The sequence below is a fragment of the Strix aluco genome, chromosome 14 (genome assembly GCF_031877795.1).
Source record: "Strix aluco isolate bStrAlu1 chromosome 14, bStrAlu1.hap1, whole genome shotgun sequence".
In the NCBI taxonomy this organism is placed as follows: Eukaryota; Metazoa; Chordata; class Aves; order Strigiformes; family Strigidae; genus Strix; species Strix aluco.
Window position 1 is genome coordinate 5371732 of NC_133944.1, and position 25643 is coordinate 5397374.

The following is a 25643-nucleotide window of genomic DNA, read 5'->3' on the forward strand; positions in this document are numbered from 1 at the left end:
TTTTATAACCACAGCCAAATAGCAAAGCAACAATTAAAGATTGTTATGAAGATTGCTACGCAAAACAGCTAACTGGCTGCTAAGAGGAATTTTGGTTGTATAATGTATAGTGTGCCTAAGGGCAAAATTCCAGCCCACCTGTTACACCTAGATTGGGTGAAGTGAATAAGTGAAAAACAACCACCTCCATCCAAGGCAGAGATGGGCTGACAGGCAGCAAGTTCCCTCACCTTGAAGACTGCCAAAATTCAGAGGTTGCCACCCAGTGTGCCCCCAGCTCTACACCCCATTGCACCTGCCTTTCCTTTCAGCTCACAGGCTGCCTTTGAGCCATTTGGGATCATGTCCTGCCCAAAACAAGCCACTAACCGCCATTTTGTTCCTTTTCCTTTGAGAAGGTCCCCCACCACCTCCCTCCTTGGTGCTCTCCTACTACAAGAACAAGGCCAGCCCAGCAAGGGAGGGGCTGTAGCACCCATCCCCAAAAGCACAAAGGGTCAGATGAGATAGAAGGAGTCACAACAATCCAGTTACTAATTTTTTATTATTATTATTATTATTATTATTATGCACTTCTACTGACAAAAAATTTGGGAAATAGATAAACAAAGAAATGGGCAGAGAGATAGTAATAGTCCCAGGTTTTCTGAGTGAAAAGCATTTTTGGACACTCTTTCTCACAGGAAAGCTAAAGTCTGTAATCAAGGGACTGATATAAACCCACGAGGAAATAAGCCTCACTAGCAAAAGTAGTAATCATGACAAAATTTACAGGACAGGAGGATTTCCACACTAGGGCACAAATTAAAATGGTGGGGCAAGTCTGCTGAGCATCCTCTGTGCATTTACAGGAGTCTTGCATTGATGTAAAAGATGCAGGAAGGAGATGAAAGAAATACTACAGATGCAAATTAAATTGTGATTTTGTTCAGTTGACTGTAAGGGTACATCACACGAGTAGGATTATGATAGAAGACTAGAAGTTGCTCAGAAAGGAAAGGAAAAAAGTGCATCTACATTTAAAGCCCAGAACATAATGACTTTATTTTTTCATCATTGGAAAAGAAATGCAACTTGTCAAAGCAAGGCATAGGACAGAAGGCCAAACCAGAACTTGGGGGGATAAGGCTTTCTTTCAAAATATCCCAGCCTTTCAAAGCCTGAGGATGTGACAGGCAATGCACAAAGGGAGTGGGGTAGGAAAAGTATAGGTGAGCTGCCCAACCTCTTGGCATCGGTGAGGGCTTTATGGTATAGGTGCAGGGACAACCAAGCAGCAGGGAGGGCACCTCATGTTCCTAGAATTAGTTTAGGGAAGGGAAATCCAAAATCTATCAGAAGATGGACACTGGACTCCAGTAAAGCCAACCTAAAGACTGACTGATCTTAGAGGAGGGAGTACAAACTCTCCCCAAAACAGAGGGGGACACGGGAAAGTGTCAGGAGAAATGGGCAAAACCATGAGTTCTTCAAAAACCCAGTACTGAATAAGGAATCGTACAAAAAGCAGAAGTAAGATCAGAGTTTGCTAATAATTAAAGAAGCGCAGGCATATACAGGCAATGCACAGAATGACCAAGACAGTCATATCAAATTAGCTGCTGATATACTTACTATTACTTTTTCTAATACTATAGGAAGGAGATTGTTAGCTTCTTTGTGAAGGTCTTGATCTGTCTTTGTTCATTTTTCCCCCAACTAATTTATGTTGCTTAGTCTAACTAAAAGGACATGTAAACGTCACAACTACACTTCATAAAACTTGTGGAAAACAGGTCAATCGTTTCTCAGGTCCAATAGCAACAGAACAAAAAAAAACAGCAAAAAAAGCAAAACATATTAGGCTGAAGCTGCAGTGGAAAAGATTTGCATTAGACATTTCTAAATCTCTCCAATGATAGGATTATATGCAACTCCTTATAACGTTTAAGAAGGTTGTTGCCTCTCAAGGATTTTTTTGTTTTCAAAAACAGGTTATAAATCTGTCTGTGTGTTGGTGGTGCCTTTTGAAGCAGACAGGAACTCTATAACCTCATGAGATACCTTACACAGAAGGCAGGATACAAAGACGTCATGAAAACATTGAAATTCCTCCTCCAGATAGCTTTCTATTTCTGTTTATCCACTGCTTTTCCTGAACATTACTTTTAACACAAAGATTTACCTCTGTTTGCAAGGCAGTGTAAATGCAATTTAACAAAGACAGTACAATAAATAGCAGTGTCTTAAAATAGAGGTTTTCCCAGTTATCTCATCAAGTAAGACAAACGCTGATGGATACCCTTAGAGATTCTCACTTTCAGCTTCTGATGTTCTCAGTGCCCTTGGGAGAGACTCAGTACTCAGCATCTTACTAATGAAAAAGTCATAGAACCAGAGAGGAAAGTAGCAGAAGATGCAGAGGGACATGTAAGCCCCTTTGCCAGGGGTGTACAAGCCGTGTGGTCTCTTGGCCAGCAGAGCGTGCAGGACAGCACTCAGCACGGGGGAGAGGTCAGCATTGCAGTACGCAGGCATGTGCAGGAAGTAGCTCTTCAGGCCCAGGAGGTAGTCCTCACCATAGTCTTGCCTTGTGTCTGCTGGCAGGTTCTCCATCAGCTCCTTTATTTGCTTATCCCACAGGTCAGATGTGCCTTGTATACCTGCAGTAGAAACATCACAGGATAGCAAGCAGGTTTGGGGCTGAATTTAAAAAATTCATCTATAATTAATAGTCAGTAAGTTGTTCACCACCACCACCCTGTTCACAGTTGTTCTAAACTGGGTCAGTGAAGAACAGCCAAAACAGCTGGTTAGCTGTGAATGCTTTTACCAGGAAGAGAAGGGAAAGCACGAAGCACAGACTACTCAAAAACCATAGGGTTCATGCACCATTTGGTTACCAGCTCTACCTAAAAAGGCTCTCTCACAGCCAAGTCAGCATTTTTTCCCCTTCCCTCTCCCACCTTCCCCTGCCATTCTGTCCTTATTCATTTTGTGGGTGTTTCTGATCAGTATTTATCAACTTGGGTTGGCCAAGTGCTAAGCTCCTCTTTTGTGAGTGACATTAGTATTTCAGTAACTAGTTTCACGAAGGATAAGGCTTATATTAGGCCAGGCTTTTTTTTTTTTTTTAATAATCTATTTTTCCTCCATCTGCATCATGTAGGAATGAAAGCAGCGGCTCTTCTAATGCATTTATTGCCTAACTATCATGAATTAAGTATGGCAAATAAAGAAAAATCTTTAAATAAATACTAAAATCTCAAATACTGGGACTTGTTTTGATGTATGAAGTTTTCATCCACAAGTCTGACAACAGCTAAGCAGGGCCTGCAGGTGACACCTCAGCCAAGTACCGCTGACCACACAGGCACTGTCAGAGCCCAGTGCCCTGCCAGCTCCCCACCCAGGAGGGGAGGTGTTCAAGGGAGTGGAGTTTTACCAAAAAGACCATTTTGTTTTTCATCAGCATAAAAATTGTCTCCATGAAGACACCAGGGCTTGCTGAGTAGGCGGCAGTGGGTTTGATATTGTCCTTGGGCAGCTGCCAGGCATGTCCACAGAGTGGGGACCTGTGTGTCACCCACCCTGCTCCCGGCTAGGCACGGGGTGCAGCGAGGGTGCGTGGTGCAGGAGATGAGTCTGTAACCCAGACAGGCTCTGTGGAAAGTGCTGAGAGCAGTGGAAGGAGGAGAAGGATTTGGAAGAGAAAGCAGCAGGAATGCAACAGAGGGAAGATCAGAGACTATATAGACTAATATTGACAGAAAGTAATCAGGATGACAGGTATTGCTAAGATTCTTCAATGCAGGACTGAGCAGTTCAGTAAGAGCTCCAATCTTGATACAGGTAGGACTGACAGTGAGTCCTGAAGCTCTCATGCAAGAGAAGCAAGCCATACCACTCACATCAAACACATCGTGATGCTTGGTTTGTTCACTTCAACAAAGCTAGAGCAAAGGGAAGGCACCAATTGCCTGGACCCTGTCCTGTCTCAAAGCAAAGAGCTCTGCCCAGGAGAAAGGCTACACTCGCAAGGCAGAGGCAGGCAGCGTGCAGAACTGGAGGGAACATCTCTCGCAAAAATTGCGGATCTTAATTTCCATAACCAATGTGAAGAATGGAAAAAAAGTCCGACTGTTGAGAATCGCTCAGAGCTCTGAGGATGCTGGACTACAGGGAAAGAGACGAGGTAGAAAGAACTACCTGAAATGTCAAATACCAACCTGTTCGGAAGCCTGACGGATGAATTGCAGCAACTTTAATTCCCCATTTGGAAAGCTCTTGCCTCATTATTCCCGAAAACATGGACAGAGCTGCTTTTGATGCACCGTATGCAGCATACCTTGGTAGTGGAATGCCTCCTGCAGGAGCAATATAAACATGATAAACCTCGACGGTGGCTCTTTCCAGCCTTTATTTTTGTGATTTAGAAGGAAGATTATAGCGCAACCAAAATTATGCAGCTCTCACTGAGGTTAAAGACAAGTCAGTGAGGGAATCATTTCTTTCTAGAGGTTAAAAAAAAGTGAAAGTTGTAAATTAACAGTTGCTCATAGCAGTTATGCTCAGTAACACCTGATAAGACACCTTGTATGGCAGAAAAAATAAACTGTATTGCCTTTAAGGGAAAAAACTGCTGAAAATTATGATTGTTGTTCTCAGAAACACAGATAATGTTTTAGTTCATATAAATAGTGAAGCAATAGTTTAATGTCGCTGTTCTTGTTGTCACCATAACACGAATTTCAAGCTCCTACTATAAACTTACAGGGTAAGTAATCTCAATTTTAGCTTTATAAAGCCAACTTATCTTCCATTTCTTTCCAGATAGTTTCCAAAAGACCAGAGACCACAGTGCAAGAGTGGGGAAAACCTCTGTGGACAAACCAAAGCTGGAATCACACCACCCAGGCGACAGGACTCCCTGAGACCCATCATGGAAGCACATCCCCCTGCCTATAGTTATATCCCATCTTCTCCAATCCCAGCAGCATTTGTTCAGATGGAAAAGATAGAAAACAGCCAGTTTTTTAGGTGAATTTAAAATATATCCATATGTTTACAAAACAAAAGCTTCCAGAAAATATCTTCCAAATACAGAGATCTCCTCTGCTCCAAAACCTGGTAGACTGTCACTTCTTCAGATTTAGAAAAATCCAAAGACACCTTGATTTGAGCATCTTCCCCTTCTTCAGCCCCTCTACTTTCTCCACAAGATTGGTGTTATCACCACACAGAGTATTACTGCCAGATTTACAGTTCATCGCAGCCACCACGGGCTGTGTTGGCATAGTGGGGAGGAGGGAACAGAACAGGCAACCTTCTTCTTGAGGCACATCAGTCCTCCTCCTGCCTGCATGGGCAGTTGGGCACATCTGCTGGTACAGCCTCCATTTCAAACATTACACACTTATCTCAATGTATTACAATCTTTTAAAAGAAAATACTTCCATACAGGGGAATTTTCAGGTAAGCCACTGGTGCCATTTATTGGGTTTTGTCCTGCAACAACCAAGGTATCATGCGAGCATCTTACGGAGTCATTCCTTTGAAGAAGTCAGGCCAATTATATGTTAATTATTCTTCTGTGTGCATCTGAATAAGTTTGAGTTTCAATTGGTTTGAGCCAATTGAATCACATACTCTTTCCCTCTGAGGTCAGGCTAACCTCAAACCCAGTTAAATTAGCTCTACAGACAGGAATAGATACAGCACAATGAGACCTCGCTAACTTTTCAGCTAATGTTTTACCAAAGGACCCTCAGACCCTGTGTTAAGAGGAAGCTATTTACCCAAACCAGCCCCTGTGCAAGAACATCTGTGCAAACAGCTCTAGTTTAAGCAGGGTCATTATCAGCTCCTGTAAGGGCAAATTACTCAGCACAGAGAAACCCTCCATTTATCCCTGCAAGGCAGCTCGGGGATTCATGCCAATAAATAAAACATCTGCCCCAAAACATCAAAAGTGCAAGCTTCACCTGGGTGCTCAGAGAAAACAAGAGGTCTGTCCTCTGTCTCTGTGCTTGCAAGGGCTGGTGGGCAGAGCAGCACCAGAAGGGTCCTTCTGATAATTCAGTCCTGATTTCTTTAAGTGTCAGCAACAAATCAGAAACATGGGCATGCAGATACAAAACATACTTGGGATTAAAAAAAGAAGACAGAAAAATGCAGTGTCAAAGCTAGGCTGAGGCCACATCCTCAACATAAGCCTTGAACACAAGGTAATGCTTGCACAAGCCACCATGGCAATACAACAGGATTTGAGTGGACACCACCTGTGCAGAAATAAGGGTCCAAGAAGACAAGGCAAAGGAAAATTTGGGAAGCAGATGATATGGTAAATCCTTAAGAGGTCTTAAGCCAAAATACTTTCCAGCATCACGACATCCTGCTTCTAGCAGGTCTCATTTTCAAAGGAGCATTCTTGCTCCTCAGCTGTTGGCTACCAGATACTGTATTACCTCTGTTCCTACATCATGGCATCTCAGTTGTCCTCCTAGACTAGAAGGTCATGTTGTAAAGGCATATATAGTAAGAACACAATCCAATTTATGGGACAAAACTGAAGAGCATATTATAGGCTGTTTCTTTTTTTTAAAATTTATTAATGAAAAAATACCATTTTGCTAATATGTTAGGCTAATGTATTTTTAAGAAGACATGCACAATATTTTAAACAAATATAAAGACATACTCTCTTCAGGTTCCAGGTTATTAGCAGACCATGCTCTAGCACTACACACTCTGGAAAGAACCATAGGATGTAGTAAAAAATAAAACTGGCTTCTGCTCTTGAAGAATTAAATGTTTCTCTTCAGCAGGTGTTTTATCATTGTGCTTTCTCATTCTAACTATAGTACTTGAGCCCTACAAGGATGAAGAGGTGGAGCTGCCCAGGAGAAATATCTAACATTTATTATAGACTGTTACAAATAGCAAATGTCATTAACTTACCCAAAAGATATTTATGCTCCAATTTTAAGCCAGAGTTTTAAAAAAAGATCGAGACTTTAGGTGCAACCAGCCCAAATGGAAGAGGGTCTGTCTCTGCAAAAGGCAGAGAGCTTTTGGGTATCTCCACAGTGTGATTCAATGACACACAAACTGAGGTGGTCACAGACTTCTGTTGGAACATATTATAGAAACATCTGTGATTTACCACCCACCTTTCTGGAAGCTCACAGAGCTATCACTCATAGCATCTATAACACAAGATCTGAATTTTACTGTCTTTTCTATAACAGCATATTTTTAGCCATATTAAAGTCTTCTTTAAATGCTGTTTTCCGGAAATAGTCTCCTAAACAAAAGAAAAAACCTAGATATTAATTCCCTAGGTGTATTGACAAGCCAGACTGACCAACACCTTCCTCAGCATTTTGGCCAAGTTAGTTGTTTTTTCTGTTGCACCAGAAATTTAGTTGGTGCTTTAGTTCAGCTCACCTGCCATGCTGGACACGTTAACCAGCCTGCCCTGGGATTTCCGAAGTAATGGCAAGAAAATCTTTGACACCTCTACAGCCCCAAAGAAATTCACCTCCATGCACTGCCTGTACGTGCTCATGGGGAGCAGCTCAGCGTCGGCAGGGATGCCCAGGATGCCTGCATTGTTCACAACTCCCCAGAGCCCTGGAAAGAGAGGAAAACACAGGGTTGCTATACAGCAGGAAATCAACTCCATAGAGATTAAACTGATGAACTGGATGGTGCCTCCAGATCCAAGCAGAGATGATCTGCAACTACAGATACACAGTACCCACTCCATGAACATTTTTTGTGTCCCAGAAAGCAGGAGTCATCAATAGAAATACCCTGACTGCCCACAGACTGTGGTGTGGAAATGACCTACACACATAAGCCATGATGCAGCCAACAGTTAAGAGATGCACCTCATAAGCAGCTATATTAGTACTCCCGTTATAATTGAAAAAAGCTGTACCTGTATTTTGCACCTTCTCTGACACTTTTAGATAGGCTTCCTTGACTTGGGTGGCATTGGTTATATCCAGCTGCAGCAGAGAGAGTCTCTGAGAACAGGTCCGTCTCAGTTCCTCAGCTCCAGGTCCATCCTCATTCAAAACCCCAGCAAACACCACAAAACCTAAGTTATCCAGGTATTTAGCCAGTGCATGTCCAATCCCAGTGTCGCTTCCTGGAAACATCAAAAAGACACTTGAAAAGTGGGCCTGTCCTAAACCATCATTTAAAAAAAAAAAAAAAAAAAAGGCACACATTGGAAGAACATGCAAATGTAACCAAAAAGATGGTGAAATAAAGTCACTAAAATACATATGACAGTAGGAAGAAAGGTTCAGAACTGAAGGTTTGAGGAGCTGAACCTTTGCATGTTCCATAAAGATTGACAGATCATGTCCTCTGGGCTCAGAGCTGATGGTATCAGCTCATGCTCTATACCAACAGATTCTAAGACTTTCTTCATACATACAAAGGAAATAAAACCCTAGAGTGGGTTTATACAAATATTCAGACTGAAACCTGACAACAGAAGTATCTAGCAAAAAAAAAAAAAGAAAACACCATACAAATATTTTAATTTTAAATCTTAGATGGACAAAGCAATTATAGGGCATTGGAATTCAACCTGTTGGGTTCTATTTCTTAATTCAAAGAAGTAGCATTATTTATTCAAACATCTACTATCCAGATGCTTCTGATAAACACTTTTTTGTCACAGGCTGCAACCAAGCCAAAGCTAAGCAACTATTTCTTTACCTGCAAAGGAGTTCATTGCTTTCAAGCCCTAAGAAAGCTTCAGAATGGCATTTTTAGGCTAAGCCAAATAGCAGCAGCTATTTAATTCATGCAAACTTGCACCAGAATTTCTCTTATCCTCTCTATCCTCTTCCAAATTTATTCCCAAACTTTATACTCCCATATAAAGTAATGAACTACCAAATGCAGGAAGCACTGTTAGAGCAAACACACAACGATCTTTGCAACCAGAACGGTGCAATTTCTCCCTCCAGGTAACAATGATAACTATTTAAGAAATAATTCAATTGATTCACAAGTCTCTGCCTTTGAGACAGTATTTTGCTGCTGCTGTCTTACTTTTAAGTGTTTTCTTTCCTGGTGTCTTTTATAATTCTGGTTTCCATTCTTCCTATCTACAGAGAAACTTCTTAGCAAGGGAGGAAACATCTCACCCATCTGCCCACCAAGACTCACCATAAAGCAACACAGGGCTCTGCTAGAGACAGGGAAGGAGTTTATAGGGACTGTGCTGCAGGAGTCAAATCCACAGTCAAAAGAATCTGATTGCAAAAGAGACTCATCTTAATCATGCTAGATCTCATTTCTGGGTTCTGTCTTTTAACTGAGGCTTTAAGTATTGAAAGGTGAAAAAAATTAATTTCAGGTGACTTGAAAGGAACACGTACTAAATGCCTGGATCAATCAGTGCAACATGTTGAAAAGAATTACTCATGCTCTACTTAATTCTTAATTTCTGAAGTCTGCAGTTTGTTGAAGATGCACCACAGCACCACATATATCACACTGAGCTTCTCGTCACCCTGACCCGAAAGAGAACAAACCTGCATTCTTGGAATTCCCTAAAGAGATGAAGAGGCCTGCAAATATCCCAAAGATATGACAGATTTCTGGGTTTGGAAGTTGGATGTCTTTCCTTTTTTTTCTTTTAGTGAAAAACCACATTTCTGAATCCTTCCCCTTTCACCTTTCCCAGCAAGCACACAGCCAGAGATACATATTACTTAAGTTTTACAACATAGCTTTAACTTGGGAAGGGGCAGAGTGCTCAGCAACTAGGGATGGGTGTAGCAACCCTGAGAAGGAAATGAAAAGCAGTGTTTATCTGTGCCTGCCGCTGGGTTTGTCCCCAGCCTTTATTGAAACAAGTGTGATTTGAGTTTCAGACCTGTTATTGAAGTCCAGAGAAACTTTACCCTTCAACTCAGAAAATTCAAACAGTAGTTAGGTCTCTATAAGGAAGAAATAGAAGCAAGGGGGGTGGGTGGGAGGAGTTCTCCCTGTCAAAAATAACAATTTGTGAATTATTAGAAGATTTATTATAAGAAAGGCAGTCACTACTGATTGTAACTGAATCGTTACTACAAATTTATCATTGACTCACACTAAGCATCAGAAAACACCAGGTCACACATCAAGAATGAAAAGACCAAGTTAACTGGAGAAATTCATCCCACTGCACACAGAATTACAGAGGCAAGAATTTCACAATTCCTGGTACTTCAGATCTTCATGGTAATTTAATTTTTAAGGAAGTTGGCTATTCAGTCTACCAAACTAAAGTGTTCACATGCCCACAAGCTTCACTGAAGCACTCACTCCCAGCAAGAGGATCAATAGAAATGTTTCACCAGTGACTTTAAGACTGCTCACATGCCCACAGTTATTCATGTGAAAAAGCATTTTGACAACTGGGCACAGTTTTCCCTTATCACGGTACTCTGGTGACCTGCCGGCTTAAATAAATAACGCACAGCAGCACCCACACAAGGGACATCCAAAGAGGACCAGAACAATATCTGACAAAACCCAGAGAGAGAAGTACAGAGATGACTCCACCCTCTGGCCAAAGGCAGCTGTCTCACCAGTGATACAGGGCAGCTGCCCAGAGCACAACAGCATTCCTCAACCCTGTGGAGCTGAAAGAGGTGGAGGGGAAGAAGAAAAAAATTTTTTAAAAAATCACAATTTCTGCCTCAGGTCTTGTCTAAATTGGAGAAGATTACACCAAAATTGATTTAAAGACACCTTGCACCTGCACACAGACACACATCCTACAGTTGGTATGGGGAATATTACAATCAGAGCAATTCAACCAAGAAATGTGTTGAGTAAAATTTTCATTTCAGTTGATGGAGGGTTTGATTGATTGCATACCAGTCTGGATCAAATAAAAACCAAGAACAGCCTTGCTGGTGTCCAAACTTGCATTTCTTCAGTACAGCTGCAGCACAGGTACAAAGAAAACACCTTGATTTGATGAAACATAGCCAAATGTTCTTCACTCCCATATATTCCTCTAATTCAAACTTTCTAGAGCAGCTAAGCTCTGAGAGAGTGCTTTTTCCTGAATAATTGCAGTCTTACAATAAGCAAGGAGATGCCCAAGTGCAAGAGCAACCCCTGCATCTTCAAGGATGGGAAAGGAGTGCTCCCTGTTCCCTCCCTGACTGATATCCATCTTCATCTGATACACCTGCAGGGAGAAACCCAGCTGGCAGATAAACCATGAGGGGAGAATTTGCTGCTCATCTTGTCCTCTCTTAACTTTAACCCCCATATTAATGCTTGCTAGGCAAATCTAAATTATTTCCAGGTGTCCCTATAAAACAAAATGAAATTCAGCAAGAAATAGCTATATAAACCAAAGCAACTTGATTCAACTTTCCAGAGGGGAAAAATAGAAGATAAAACAAAAAAGAGAAAGTTAACAGTGCAAGAAGCAGTTGGCAGGCACTCCGGTTTAAGGATTTGATTAACACAAATAAACATTTAAAGTTTTAGAAGAAACAGGAGAAAAGCCATAAACCAACAAAAATGCCATCCATGCAAACTAAAAGTGGGTTTTGAGTAGATCAGTGTTAATAGAGACTGAATTGATTAGCTCTGAACTTCAACTGCTAGTGAAGGAAATTACTCACTCCCGAATGATTCCATACTTCGTTTCAAAGAGATGGCACCAAACCAGTGTCTTGAAATACATGCATGATATACACAGTGTGTACTGTGTAAACACGCACACTGAAAGATAACTGTACATCCATAACCAGTGCAATAAATTCAAGTAAACAAAAGTAATGTCTGAATGTAGTGTTCTAACGGCTTCCAGAAATTAATGTCTCCTAAAAAATTAGACCATCGTAAGTATTCTTCTGCTTTTTGCACCAGTTAATTTCACAAGTATGTCTAAAAAGCTACTTGTAAAGATTAAATGAGACACTAAAAAATAATAGCATCTATTAAGATGCTTTTCTACTTAATTTCAGAACACTTATTTACCTGGAAAATACATCTCTGGCAAAGCAAATAAAATGAGAAAAAAAAAATAAAAGGAAACCTTACAAGCATGCATTTCACAGATACCTAACCCGAGAGCACAAAGTTTTCCAGCCTACTTGTGAGAAAAGCCAGTTTTTGCTTCCTGGCACGCATCTGCAGCACCTTACCTGTGATGAGCACGGCTTTGTCACCCACAGGCAGCAGCGCCCTGACACCCAGGTACGCGGAGGAGACGAGGCACACAGCGCAGAACACCACCAGCCCCCCGCCAGCCCCCAGCGTGGCCGCACACAGCAGCCCCAGCAAGGCGGGCAGGAGCCTCCAGACCAGCACATCTGCTTTCTCCACTGGGCTCCTCTTGGCCATACCGAGCACAGTCACCCCAAAAAGCAAAGTGATGCCTGTACAGAGCCATCCAAGGGGGCTGCTGGGGAGAGCATCCATCGGCAGGGGCAAGAAGCAGGCACACCACTGGCTGGGAAAAGGCAGGTATTGCTAAATGCAGCACGTGTTATATAGGAGCAGGGGGTGGGGCAGAGAAAGGGGACTCTGTTTAAAGGTTTGACATAATCTCACCCTCAGCAAGAAACAGAAGCCTTCCTTTTCTTACCTTTTATTCCTTCTGCCTGACAGCTCCACCTTCTGAACAATATGCTGGCTGGATAATGATTGACAGCACTGGGAATGGACATGATGTAGCAAGCCCTGGCTTCAGGAAAAAATTAACTGCTATATGTTTTATATGTTTAAAGTACATTTTCCTAGGCAGTTTAAAAAGAACAGTTTCTTTTGTGGGAAATAGTTGGAATTTCCTACCTAAAAACTTAAGGTGTTATTTCAGTGGAACCAATTTTTGATAGGCAGTGACAAAAATGAGTCAGGACAAGGTTATTTACTCTCTGTAGTGCAAACTGTGTGGTTAGCATTGGGCTTTTTCACACATGGGCCACCCTACTCTTTCAACAAAAAGCCCAAAATGACCTTCTCTACTTTAGTACAGAGCTTTAGCTATTTACCTACTCCACAGTAGGCAAATACCTATGGTTAATTGATATTCAAGGGGGTCTGGGAGGCTGGGAAGGGGTGATTGCTGATTTGCAAATCAATTGTTAGGTGAACACATGTAACACACCTGAGATTGAGTCTTCAGTTGACCTCCAGTGACGACGTTCACCTTAGTTTTGACAGGAATCACTGGTTCAATATCCACAGCAAGTTGGGGGGAAAAAAATGCAATCAATTAAATATATTTTAGAGATTTAACACCTCCTGTGGTGTACTCTGAAAGTTATTTAAACGATAAGAAAATTTTAAAATCCATCCAGTTAAAAAAGGATTGAAATACAATTTAGGCATATTTAACCCTGTTTAAAAATCCCTGCTAATTGGTTTGAGAGACGAGCCTAAGCTACCACACAACCAGCTAACATGATGTTACTGGTTTTCTGAAAGAAAATGTAGTGCTGACCTATTTATTTTAGACATGAACCAGAAGATTGAAGTGCAGGGTACAAACCTAACATGAGACACAAGCACATTTCCATTCCATTATTCCTTTGAGGTTTTATGGGATGACAAATATGTTGAACATAAATTTTTACATCCAGTGAAAAGGTTTACATACCTCTATAGGTAGTTTACATTACAGATGAGGTCACTTTCTTAAAGGAACATTACCCTTGAGGTCTGCTTGTCATTCATTACTACTGTGAACACTCATTCATCCATCCTCCCACTAGTGCACAAAGTGTAAACTATTTTCACTTCTCTTTGCCATTTGCTGCTTCTGCTTTTAGTAGTGTGCTGGTCTTGAGGTCAGTTATACCTTGCCCTCCGTTAAGGCATCTTCTTAAAGATTTCCTTGGAGAATTTTGCTTTCTCTCCCCAATTGGTCTTTATCTCATGATTTAGATGATCACAAATGTGCTGGCATTGAAAGCATCTGCTCTCACACTTGAGGATGCAGCGAGCTGGAGTTTTTGCATATTGGGATGAGGGGCAGAAGTGACCACCTCCAACCTGATGTCTGCCCTGGCTCCCCTCAGCCTGTGGGAAGGGGACAGAGGTGGGTGAGGGCCACGCCGTGGTGGCCACCATGCCTGGTCCCTGCAGAGCGATCTCCATTTGAGTCTCCCCCTCTGCTCCATGCACCCCTGCTACATCCCCCACTGAAATGCATATGTTGGGGATGCCTGAATTGTCTGCATGCCTGCTGCTGTCCACTGACACACCCATCTGCACCCATGACACTGCAGAATGACTGTGGGAAGGGCTGGTGGGGACTGATCTCTGTCTCAATTAATGTTGAATTTATATTTTTAATATAAAATATAATCACTGAAGGCTTCTTTTAAAGAGAAGATGACCATGTGTTCACTGTGGTGTGTGAGTAAAATTATATGTAAGTGCATAGATCATACACACCACGAGACAGATTGCTATCAGAAAGTAGAGTGTGATCTAAAACTGGCTGAGAAACATTAACGTGGTGTACCCGCCCCATGAACCCTCTGCACTTTCTCTGACACCAGCCAGAGACAGATTGCTCCTTGAGGATTTTTCAGCACAATTTTGCAACAAGATAAGTTTTATCATCTCATGCCCACTATCCACCTTAAGAAATCATCTACTTTCCTCTCTATGACTTTGGTATATCTCCAGTTCTCACAGCTGTACATTAACACAAGATTGCAATTGAGCTTGCATTATTTCCTATTTCCCTATGCCATGCCTACTCATGCTATGAATATACACCCTTATCTCACCTCCTTCTTGGCAGTTTTGCTGGAAAAGATGTGGCTCATCCAAATTACCAGGATGTTTCATCAACATGACATCTGTGTTACAAGGAGGATGTATTTGAGCTAATTGATTTTGAGCTAAGCTTGACTTACCTTTGCCAGGACATTTGTCTGTCTTTCCAGAGCCATCACACAGTAACTCAGTGCCCCGTCTTTTTATGCCCCAGCAATCTACATATTCTATACTGAAGCCTAAACACTGCCTCCATAGTCAACCCATGCCAATGCCAAACATCAGCACAGAAACGATTCAGACGAGCCTCCCGGCTGAACCGTTCTGCTGTGTGATTCCTTAACCTCATTGAGCACTTTGATCTATGTGCATGTTTCTGATGTTTCTAACTGGGACTTTGCAGATGTCAAACGTGCCCCACCATGTAAATCTCTTCATGCTAAGTGATAACTCTTGAAGGTCAGTTAAAGCAATGGCAAAAGAAGATGCCTTTCATGAAGAACAATCCTTCCACGGTAATCTGCAACATAAACGACCAGTCTCTGCAATATCTCGAGTCCAAATCCAGCTTGTTTTTCTCCAAATTCTACAGCTGCAGCATCTTTCACCCTGTGTAGTATGACTGTAGAAGACTTTCCCCAGGACAAAGCAAGGACACCTCCCCAATATGTGGTATCTTTATGATAGGCATCCACTCATTGACTCCACATTCGCGTTCTTTAGGCACAATCACTTCTTCCCAGATATTAATTTACTTCCCATTTCACTAAGCTTTTCTCCTGTCATCCTTTGCTGGCTCTGTATTTTTCAGCATGATGGCTGCAGCCTGTGCTTTCGATGTCTATTCTTAACACAAAAAAGGGCAAAATGTTCAGGTTCCCCTGTTCCTTTGAAATGTGGTGAAGCTGAGCCTGTTCACAACTTCTTTGAAATGCGTCACCAAGCTCTTTTTCTGTTCTACCTTGGAAATGAGCACTCTTCTGTCTTTGCTTTTCATGGCTCCATTTCTGGTTCAGAAGTTTTCCCGTTGTTTATTTTTTTTAAAGCTTCCGTGACTTTCCAGCATAGTAGAAGCTTCCAGTTCAACCACAAGGCCTTCAGCATGTCTCTGTTACTTTTCCCTGCATCATTTTTCACTTCTTTGGCCATGTTTCTCATGTGCTTTCTTTGCACTTTCCAATAATTTACTAGTCAACATTTGTCTTTTCAGTGCTTTCCCTTCATCCAGAAGTACCACATGCCATATCCAGTAGTTGCTGTCTGTTATATTCTTCTGTCCCAGCTGCAACATGAATTACATTGTCTAGAAGCATGAAACATTTTTTCTACATGTTCAATCTGTATCTCAGCTTCCTCTGCCTCTGCCAGTCACAGAGTTGTTTTTCAGTTCAGGCTAGAATTTCTCACAGAACTCTTCAGTTTTTCATTTTGCTCTATTTTGTTGGCCCATTCAGGCTTTTTCAGCTGTGCAATGCAACGACTGTCGCTCCTGAGAGCCCCTGCTCAGTGTGCTTCTTGTGCTTTTGTGGCTTGGGTAGGGGACCTGCATTTCAAGTTCTGTAGGGAGGTTCTTGGCTACCAGCCTTTTCTTGGAAAATAATTTCAGCAAAAAATAAGTTGGAATCTGTTTCAGCAAATGAGACATTAACCAAGACAGAAAAATTATTCTCATGAGTAGATACGTATATAAGCAGAAAAAATATGAAATTATTTACTTGGATTGACTACAGCTTCTGAGAGTACCTAAACACCTTCATACATTTGGATTTTGGTGGATTTAATGGCTACACAAGCACTTGTCTGGCTCTAAATCCTGGATGCAGAAGCTATTGAACTTGCATACACTCATTTGAGCAAACAGACTTTGCTCTTACAAATACTACTGAACTCCTATACAAAGGTTGAGATAATCCTCTGCCTTCAGCCAGTTATCTATTCATGCACTCAGCTTGAAGCACATGAATTGTCCGAGTAAAGACAACGGAACTATTACTCTGCCTAAAGCTAGGAACGTAGCCAAGTACCTTTGTGAATTAAGATCTCCAAACTCACAGACATGTATTGAATAAGGGAAAAAAAAAGATTATGTGCAACTGAAAATAAGGCTGTGTAACCTCTCCTTTGTCTTCAAACTATTTCTTTAGTAGACCCATAGGGAAAATAATTCCTGTCAAATAAAGTATGTATCCATTAAAGAAAAGTAAGAAATACATTTTACCTCTAAGTTACTGGAGATTTTTTTTGTAAAAATACAGTAATTGTAAAGATTGTAAATTCAGAGACAGACAGTAATTCCTGAAGATCACTTGTCAGTGAAGAAACAGCTGTAGCTCACCATTTCTCGATATTCAATTCTAACAAAAGCTAATAATAATAACAATAATAATTACTTCCTCACCTAAATCTCCTGTTACTTTGCCAAGTGTAAGAACCTCAGAGTGAGGAACTTCTGTAATGATGGCCAAACTGGACCTGTAAATCCCTTTCACAGGCACCCATGCAACACACACCTTAGCATTATACAATCTTCAAAAGAAATAAGCGCAGCTTGCAATTCCCATGTGAATCGAATGCCTGCAGAAGCTCTATCTTTGCTTTGAAGCAGTAGGTCTTGTAATGTGCCATATGAAATGAAGCCATGGGCTGTAAGTTCTGCCTTGGTATTTACTTGAACTCTAATCACCCTTTGTAAATTTTCTGCAATAGACAAAACATCTTAAATCAGAGAAATCATTAAGATTATGAGCACTCCTTTGTATTTACAAGGGAGGTTTTCTTCTCTAGCTCTCCAGACATTTATGGAACTCTAGGCTTTCAGGAACAGCTAAAAGTCAATTGCACTCTTTCCAAAATAAGTAATTTTTTATCAACTCAATTGTCATTATTTTCCAAAAAGAGGATAGAATCAGAAAACCTAAAGGCAATTAGGTACTCTTTAGGAAGTTAGCCAGGAATCATCTCTAGGCTGTCCTCATGAGAAATTACACTTGCCTGCTCTTCTCCTGTCATCTGATAACATGAAACAGTTGTCACAGAACCATCAGTGTTAGAGAAGAAAAGATATCAATTTGTCTTAGTCCACTTCTCTGACAGCAACAGACTTTTCCCTAAAATTTCCTTTGGAGTGAAATTCCAGCCCTGCCTAGGACAGAGCACAGCATAGCGGTGCCTCAATACGTGAGAAATAAAGATGTAAGCTATACCCTGGACTGAAAGATTAGTTTGTTTTTCCAACTAGCTTTTTATTATAACTCTCTATTCCCTTCCCTTTCCTACAGCTTTGTCTCTCTGAAGTTAATGGTAGCATCTCTGTGCCCAGAACACAAAGGATTTCCACATCTTCCTAGCCCACAGTCTGCTCGTTTCTTTGCAGGTGCTTCCTGAAATGCAACTGCAATTTTGCCTGCCTTAGTTCTAGATGGTTTCTCCTAACCACAAGTGACATAGACCGTATCTATATCAGAAAAAAAATACACTTCTGCATCTTCTTTCTGGAACTTTTCATCCAGCATGTCTCAGAACAAAGGCAGGTTGGAGAAACATCTGGTTTACATCTGACCTTTTCCACACATGCTAATAGTAGACCACAAAACATTTTCAAATATTTAGGTATTATCTATGCAAAAGCAACATAATTTTTATCATAGTTAAATTCACAAATAGCAATGCGAATATGGAGGCAAACAGAAAATTAGACATACATGGTAATCAAAAGTCTGATTAAAGCATGGGTAGACAAACTGAGTAGCTAAGACAGGTAACAGTAGTGATGAAGATGCCAACTTCAGCCATCCCAGCTCGCCAGGGGCTTCAGGTACACGTGGTAGATTATTAGTTCCCATTGAATTCTGGGCCCTACAGCACCCTTAAAAATATTTAACCAAATAGTGCTAACTTGCAGCTATCATAAACACATACCTTTAATCAGACCTTTAAGTGCAGTCTAGACATGGACTAATATTGTCCAAAGCAAGATTTTGACAAAAAAAAATCCTCAACTCCAAGTCTATCTGCACTTCTCTCTTTTGCCCCCAGAAAGGAGTCCCTTCAAAGTGGGAGGATTTACTATATCACCAACATGACTTGTCATTCATGATAGATAGTGACAACATTAAAAATAAATCACATACAACTTGGAGCCCCAGAACATGTCTCTCAGCCTTGAGCAGCGATTCTGCAAAGGGGATGAAAGAAAATGGGTGGCAGCATCTCCCCATCATCACTTGGGTTATTAACAATGCACATCTGCAACATGCCTTCCCTCCCATCTGCAAACTCTTAAAAACATCTCTGCCTCTCATGAACGGAATTCACTTATTTTTAGATTTTCCTCACAGTTACATCAGCTAGTCTTTGAAATGAAAGCCGAAGCACAATGAGATGAAAAATGAGCAATGATTCAAAAAGCATTAAGTGATCAGCCATGACAAAGTGTCACCTGCCCTAAACACATTCTGTTTTCTGTCACTTGAAGGACAAGTCCCTCGCTTCCGAATGGTGAAGCCATGTATTTTTCCTTTTGAGGAATCGTGACCTCACTCTGTGCGTAATCAATGACTTACATTATTATTTTGATTGAATGTGTGTTTGCTACTTACTGAATGTCACCGATTTCTCCTTTAACGCTGCTGATCTGAAGGGCATTCCCGTCACTTTTCAGCAATGTTTGTGCTGCTTGTAAACTGCCACAATCATATTCGAATATTGTCAGCAAGACCAGCTCTCTGTCAGGAATGACTTAGTGATAGATAATCCTCCTGTGGAGCAGGGGGACAAACGAGATGGCCTCTCAAGGTCCCTTTCAGGATCTGTGGGGGGTTTTGATGGTTCCATGACAGGTAGCATTTTAGTTAAATGGTATTTTTTCTTTAGGCAATCCACCAATGGAAAAATCTGTATACTCAGTGTCACTTTTTGTTGTTTTGCTTCCCTTCATTATATTGTCCATCTTAGACATTTTACATCATGCAGTAACCCTAACCCCTGACTCAAAAATTGTTTAGATGTAAGCATATCTAATCCCATTAAAATCACTATGACTATCCACACATCAAACTAGACAGATGATTTAATAGGTTGCTGAATGACGGTCCCAATACCCATTAGGTCTAAATGTTCCCTGAGAGCCCAAACCCACAGACACTTACATATATTCCTAAAAATAAACACAGATATTCATACACAAGTAAAGGACAGAAATATTCATACTCATGTATTTAAACATGTGCACACCTGCAGAATTAGACCCTGTCTTAAAGACCTCCTCCACCCAGATTTGAGACATGCTAATACATTCATCCAAATGAACCTATACCATAAAACTATTTATTTCGCTTTCTAGGTGACACAACTATCAAGTGCAACTTTAATGAACTTCTCCAAGTTTTAAAGTCAGTATTAAAATATTGTCAAGCCCCAGATTGAGGTCATACCCAAACAGGCACAGATTCTACAGGGATAAGTCTGCACAGGCACTTCACACTAATCATCCCTTGCAGGGGATTCCTTCCTGAGCTGTGCAGTTTGTAACTTGTTTTATTAATACTGTAAACTATCACTTGACTTTTAGTTTTAATTTCAAAACTGCTTTTTAACAACATATACAACAGCCTTAGGGCAAACGTCTCTCTTGGATGCATGCAAAGTTTGCTAGAATCACTAAGGGCTATGCAGGCATAGCTTCAAAAGCAGATTTGGGACCTATAACTTTAATTCATCCACCAAATGGAGCTCCAAAATCCATTAAGGAAAAATAACTAGTAACCATCTGTCTTTATTCATCAGGCTGAAAGCAGTTAATCAAACCTAGTGGACATTTTTACTTTCTTCTTTCTCTCTTAACAGCTTTGAACACAGATGCAGCCTTTCCATAATTAAACTGAGCATAGTAGCGCCTAGACAGATTAATTCTGGAGAGCTTGTCAAAAATGTCAGATGGCACACAGGTTCTGTGTCTTGTCCCTGGGATTTCTGGGATTTTTATATTTATTTATATCTTTTATTTTTATATATATATATATATACATATATATGGGCAGATTCGTGACACAATTATTAAAATTAACAGCTATCTATAGCCCATTCTCTTAACCCATCACAATGACAGCAGTGTTAGGAGAACCCATTCTCTATGATAAGGTATATTTCTTCTCTGTCTGTTAGGGATACAAGTCAGGATATCACCTCCACAGTGAACAACTGTCTCTGGGAACTGAACTGAAACACAGGATGCAAATGGCCACCATAAGGCAGCTACTTTTACTCAATGCTGAACCACATTTTTACTAGTAACTGAAGGGCAAAAATTTTTGAAAAGTCATTGACAGTGTTCTGAATCAACCTAAAGATGTTCCAAGTTACAAGAAGTATACTCTAACAAGTTGGAATATAATTAGATAGTTCATGCCTAACAACTATTCTAGACACGTGTTTTTAGGAAAGTTTTCAGATATATGATATGGTTTCTATTAACTTTAAAAGGATATACACAAGTATCCAAGGTGGCTTTTAGAGCTCAATTACTATTAATAATGAGCTCATACGTGTTTTCAATTTCCCTTTTTCTGAGTTCTAACATTTTAAAGCAGGGAGCATCTCCAATTCCTAAGGGTTTTATGTTACTTGTTAAATATTCTGGTTTTTCATTTAACTCTACAATCAAATTTATGGACTGAAACTAGGATTTAAAAGTACCAGCCTAGGAGCAATTTTTGCTTCCTTTAAACTGGGTTTTTATTTTATTTTTAAATAAAGTATAAGCTCATGCCAAATATATCTTTGTGCTGTTAAAATTAGAATTTCAATGTCATATAAAAGTTTAAAAGTTCTTACCTTTATAACTGGTTACAAAAAAGAGTTGATTATTATTACTTTCGATTAAACAATGCAGTTTGAAAATGAGTTGTGCAAAATAAGAAGAGACTGTCCCAAAAAAAGCCATTCGATGACTCTAGAAAAGAGACAGGTGGTGGGCTTTCACAGTAGTCATGAAAACTGGACCACAGGAAGTACCGATAGAAATCAGCAGATACTGGCCAAACTTCACCAGTCAAATTCAAATGAAATTCTAAAAATTATGGGAGTTTAAAACATGGAATCTGTTTGTATACTTAGGAGCATAATTTTGCCTCCATATTTTTAATTGCTGATAACTGGTTCATCTATCAGCCTTTTATCCCCACAAATATATTCAAAATGGCAAATGGAAATGAGGTACACAACTACAGTTGGAAAAGTGGGCAAGGATTAGGTAGCCTTAGTACCTCTAGATATCAGACTCTACAGCAGAAAACAGAGAGGAAGGAGGTATTTTTAAGAACTATGCCGGCATGATCTCTCTTTAAATGGTGCTCCTCTCCCTCAGGAATGTGTAATCACTTAGCTGTCATAAATGCTCTAAGAGGCAAGATAGAATTACTGTTCCCACAGCACACATGAATAAACTGAAGCAAAGAGAGGCCATCTTCTAATTAGTCAAAAAATCATAGAGGAAAACTCCTGTATCATGGCATTCAGTCCTGGACCCTGCTGCCTGAATATGCTGTCAGTAGCGATCAGCTTGACAGGAAGTGCTCTTTGAGCACAAGTAAGCTCAAGACCATCAAATAATGTTTTACAGACATCGTAACACAGTTTAAAGGTCAGCAGAGAATCACACTGCAGATGCTTATACAGAATTCCGCTGGAGAATGAGACAAACATGAAAAAAAAAGTAGTAAGATGCCTAGTTGAAAAAATAAGAAGTGGGCAGTGGAGACTGGAATTGCGGGCTTATGAGAAAAGGGTGTTAGCATCTCTCTGCTGAATCAGAGATAAGTGTAGAAGATAAAGACATACATATGTAAATGGACAGACACAAGTGAAAAAACACCTGCTTTCACAAAGAAGGCCAAGGAAAAAAGATATTACTAATCCAAGGGAATTATGCCAAAAGCCTGAATAAAAAATGTTGTACAAAGGTATTGCCCGGGGGCAATTGCTAACCATAACACACTTGGCCTCACTGGTGTAATTCGCAGAAGGGCTTTTTACACTCAAGATATTTCTCCTCTCCTATTTACCTTTTCTGATGTTACCATCCTCACTTGTTTCATAACTGTTATCATAAACTAAATTTCAGTATTTCTAAATCCAAGCATAATTACTCAAAATAAATAAATTAAATTTAAAAAATGGATGGAGCCTAAAAATTCTAAATGTGAGGCACTTCCTACTTACCCTTTTGGTTTTGAAGGCACAGCATGATCAGACTGGAACCAATTTGCCAGCAAAACAAGTCTCAAATCCAAGATCTTCACTCAGGAACAAACTGTATCTACATTGCAGCAGAGCCACGTTCAGCTAGAATTTGTGGAAAAAGTACCAGTGAGATGCTAAGCCAGGTGAGGTTCTTTACAGGATGCTGTTTTGCAGAACTGCTACAGGTTCAGTCCTGAGCATTGTCTCAATTTCACAATTCTGGCAGGAACTGTTTGCACCATGCTCTTATCTTTTCTATTCATCTTTCATAAACTTTCCTTGAATCTAAGTCCAGCTGAGTGGGACTCCTGCCACCCACTGCGTCCCCTTTGAGAAAGGATGCTCCATGCAAAACTGTTTGGATTTAACCAACAGAGGTCAGAGAGGAGGTATCTCACAGAATGGAAAAAGTACAAAGCTGAGCCTCAGCTCAGGCAGATGAGTATCTTTAAGGCCTAAGAATCATAGAATTATTTAGGTTGGAAAAGACCCTTAAGATCATCGGATACATGACAGAAATTAGTAATATTGGAATCTTTAAAACTGGAACTTTAGAATCCATGAAACTTTGTCAGTACATTAAACAGCTACTGCAACTTCATGAGGCTACACCACAGCCCAGCATTGTACAGTAACACACCTGCGCAAATGGGGATACATTCAACAAATTATCCATTAAAATTAAATTTCAAGTACAGTAATGCAAGTCAGAATATTAAGAGGAAAACACAAAGACTTTTAATCAAAAGGTGAGAAGGGGCAACAATTTTTTTCATCCATTCTTTTGAATGCCACTACCTACTTGCATGTTGTGCTGTTATAAAGAAGTCTCTTTGTAATCTCTAAAGTCTCTAAAATGCCAGAGAAGCCATAAAACTTTTATGGTAAAGGAACATGAAAACCTAGGTGAATGGTATTAAAGGTTTACATTTGGTACCTCACCTGCAAGAGCACAGTTCAACTACTGAAAGAGTCAAAACTGGACAGCTCCATCGCCCAGAGACTTCAGAAAGTGCAACTGAAATATGACAGTCATAACTCAAAGGCTGCAAATGGAGCCACAGAACAGATGCACCAGAGGAAAAAAAATTACCCCATCAACCCTTCTTAGAGTGCAGCCCTCCAGCATGATGCACTAAACAAGCTATAACCACTATGCATGAAGTATATTTTGTAGTATTTGCATACATATGTTTAGTTTAGCCTTAATTTTTGTACTGAATATTCCTCTTTTAATTCATAAAAGGAGAAAATAAAAGTCCATAACCCACATCACCTTCATTCCAAGATATCAGGCCCCATGATATTAACTTCAGCTGTTATGGCCAGAAGCACCTAGTGGTCAACTTGTTAAAGAAATTTAGTAACTCAAATAATCTAATAATTCTAATTTTAAGAAGTCTAAATTATGGAACACATTAATGATGTAATATTGCACCAAGATTACCTATAAAAGCTGGATTCAGTGGCAGCAGATGTTAACTGAGATGACTTCTTAAAGTATAATCTACTGGAATTGAAGGCCTGCCTCCTTATTCAGTCCGGGTTGGGCTGCTTCATTTCTTACCAGAGATAATAAGGGAAATAGGTTTCCTACCTCAATGGGAGGAATGGTTGTAGCCTATTCTCACAAGGGTCATTCCAGCTTCGAAATTCTCTTCAAGTTAATAAACTTCAGGACATGATGAGAAGTCCATCACTGACAAGAAGCTTACTGAAAAGACAAAAGCAATGTGACCCCCTTTGAAAACAAGACACAAGGAGAGTTTGGCTGCATAATATGTTCTCATTAACACTTACAAACTGTGAGTCATTTTGGTTTGTCAATTACAATTATGGAAGGTACCTTCTTCACAAATAGCTAAAACATCATGGGAAGTGGGATGATTCTGCCTGATAAGCTAATAATGTGCATGTTGTTTGTGTGATTAACTGCCTGCTTTAGTTGATGCCTGTTCCTAGCAGAGATTATCTTTATTTATGACAGCAGGGAGTGGAGTCAGGATCAAAATTACATGTGAAACACAAATGGTGAAGTCTGTTTGGCTTTATCATTAACAATATGGCACTCAAGGGATTCTCACTGGCCACCCAAACTGCTTTCTCAGCCTTTCCCAGACGATTTTTTAAAAGGCCAAAGGAGCTTAGGCAATGTCAGTGACAGACTTGGGGAAAGAATTGTACTAGACAGAATGCTTTGTCTTGGAAAGTGTTAAAATGGCAACTGCTAAAACAGGCATTATTGTGATAATAATAATAATTATAAATTGTTAAAACTGAATATATCTACATTGATTAAGCAAGTAATTTTCTTCTATATCATTTTATTCATCTAGTGTATAAAGAACTCTTTAGGTACAATCTTTTTTTTGTAACTTGAAGATTACATATTAGACTTGACAAACTTTCATTATACAAGAAATCCAGTTACTAGAACATGTCGTTCTTCTAAGTCATTTAGAATAATATTTCACTTTATACAGCTTGTCCATAATGTGTTTGATGTTTGATTTTTCCATGTTCCTAGGATGAATGAAGAATTAAGCTGATGTATGTCCTGGAATTAATCCAGCGTTTTCAACTGGCACACATTCTGATTCAACGGGCTGGATACTCTCTGAAAGATAAAGAAGCAGCACTTTAAATGCAAAGCT

At 40.1% G+C, this 25643-nt stretch overlaps 1 protein-coding gene across 1 annotated transcript; it reads right to left on the minus strand.

The window, feature by feature from the left end:
* Positions 1–2283: 2283 nt before the first annotated feature.
* On the minus strand, positions 2284–12441 carry HSD17B2 (hydroxysteroid 17-beta dehydrogenase 2). Its single transcript, XM_074839677.1, has 5 exons — positions 12165–12441; positions 7925–8137; positions 7429–7614; positions 4209–4346; positions 2284–2642 (listed from the first exon to the last, which is right to left on the minus strand). Exons 1-5 carry the CDS (start codon positions 12439–12441, stop codon positions 2284–2286), a joined length of 1173 nt encoding a protein of 390 aa, XP_074695778.1.
* Between the last annotated feature and the right edge of the window lie 13202 nt (positions 12442–25643).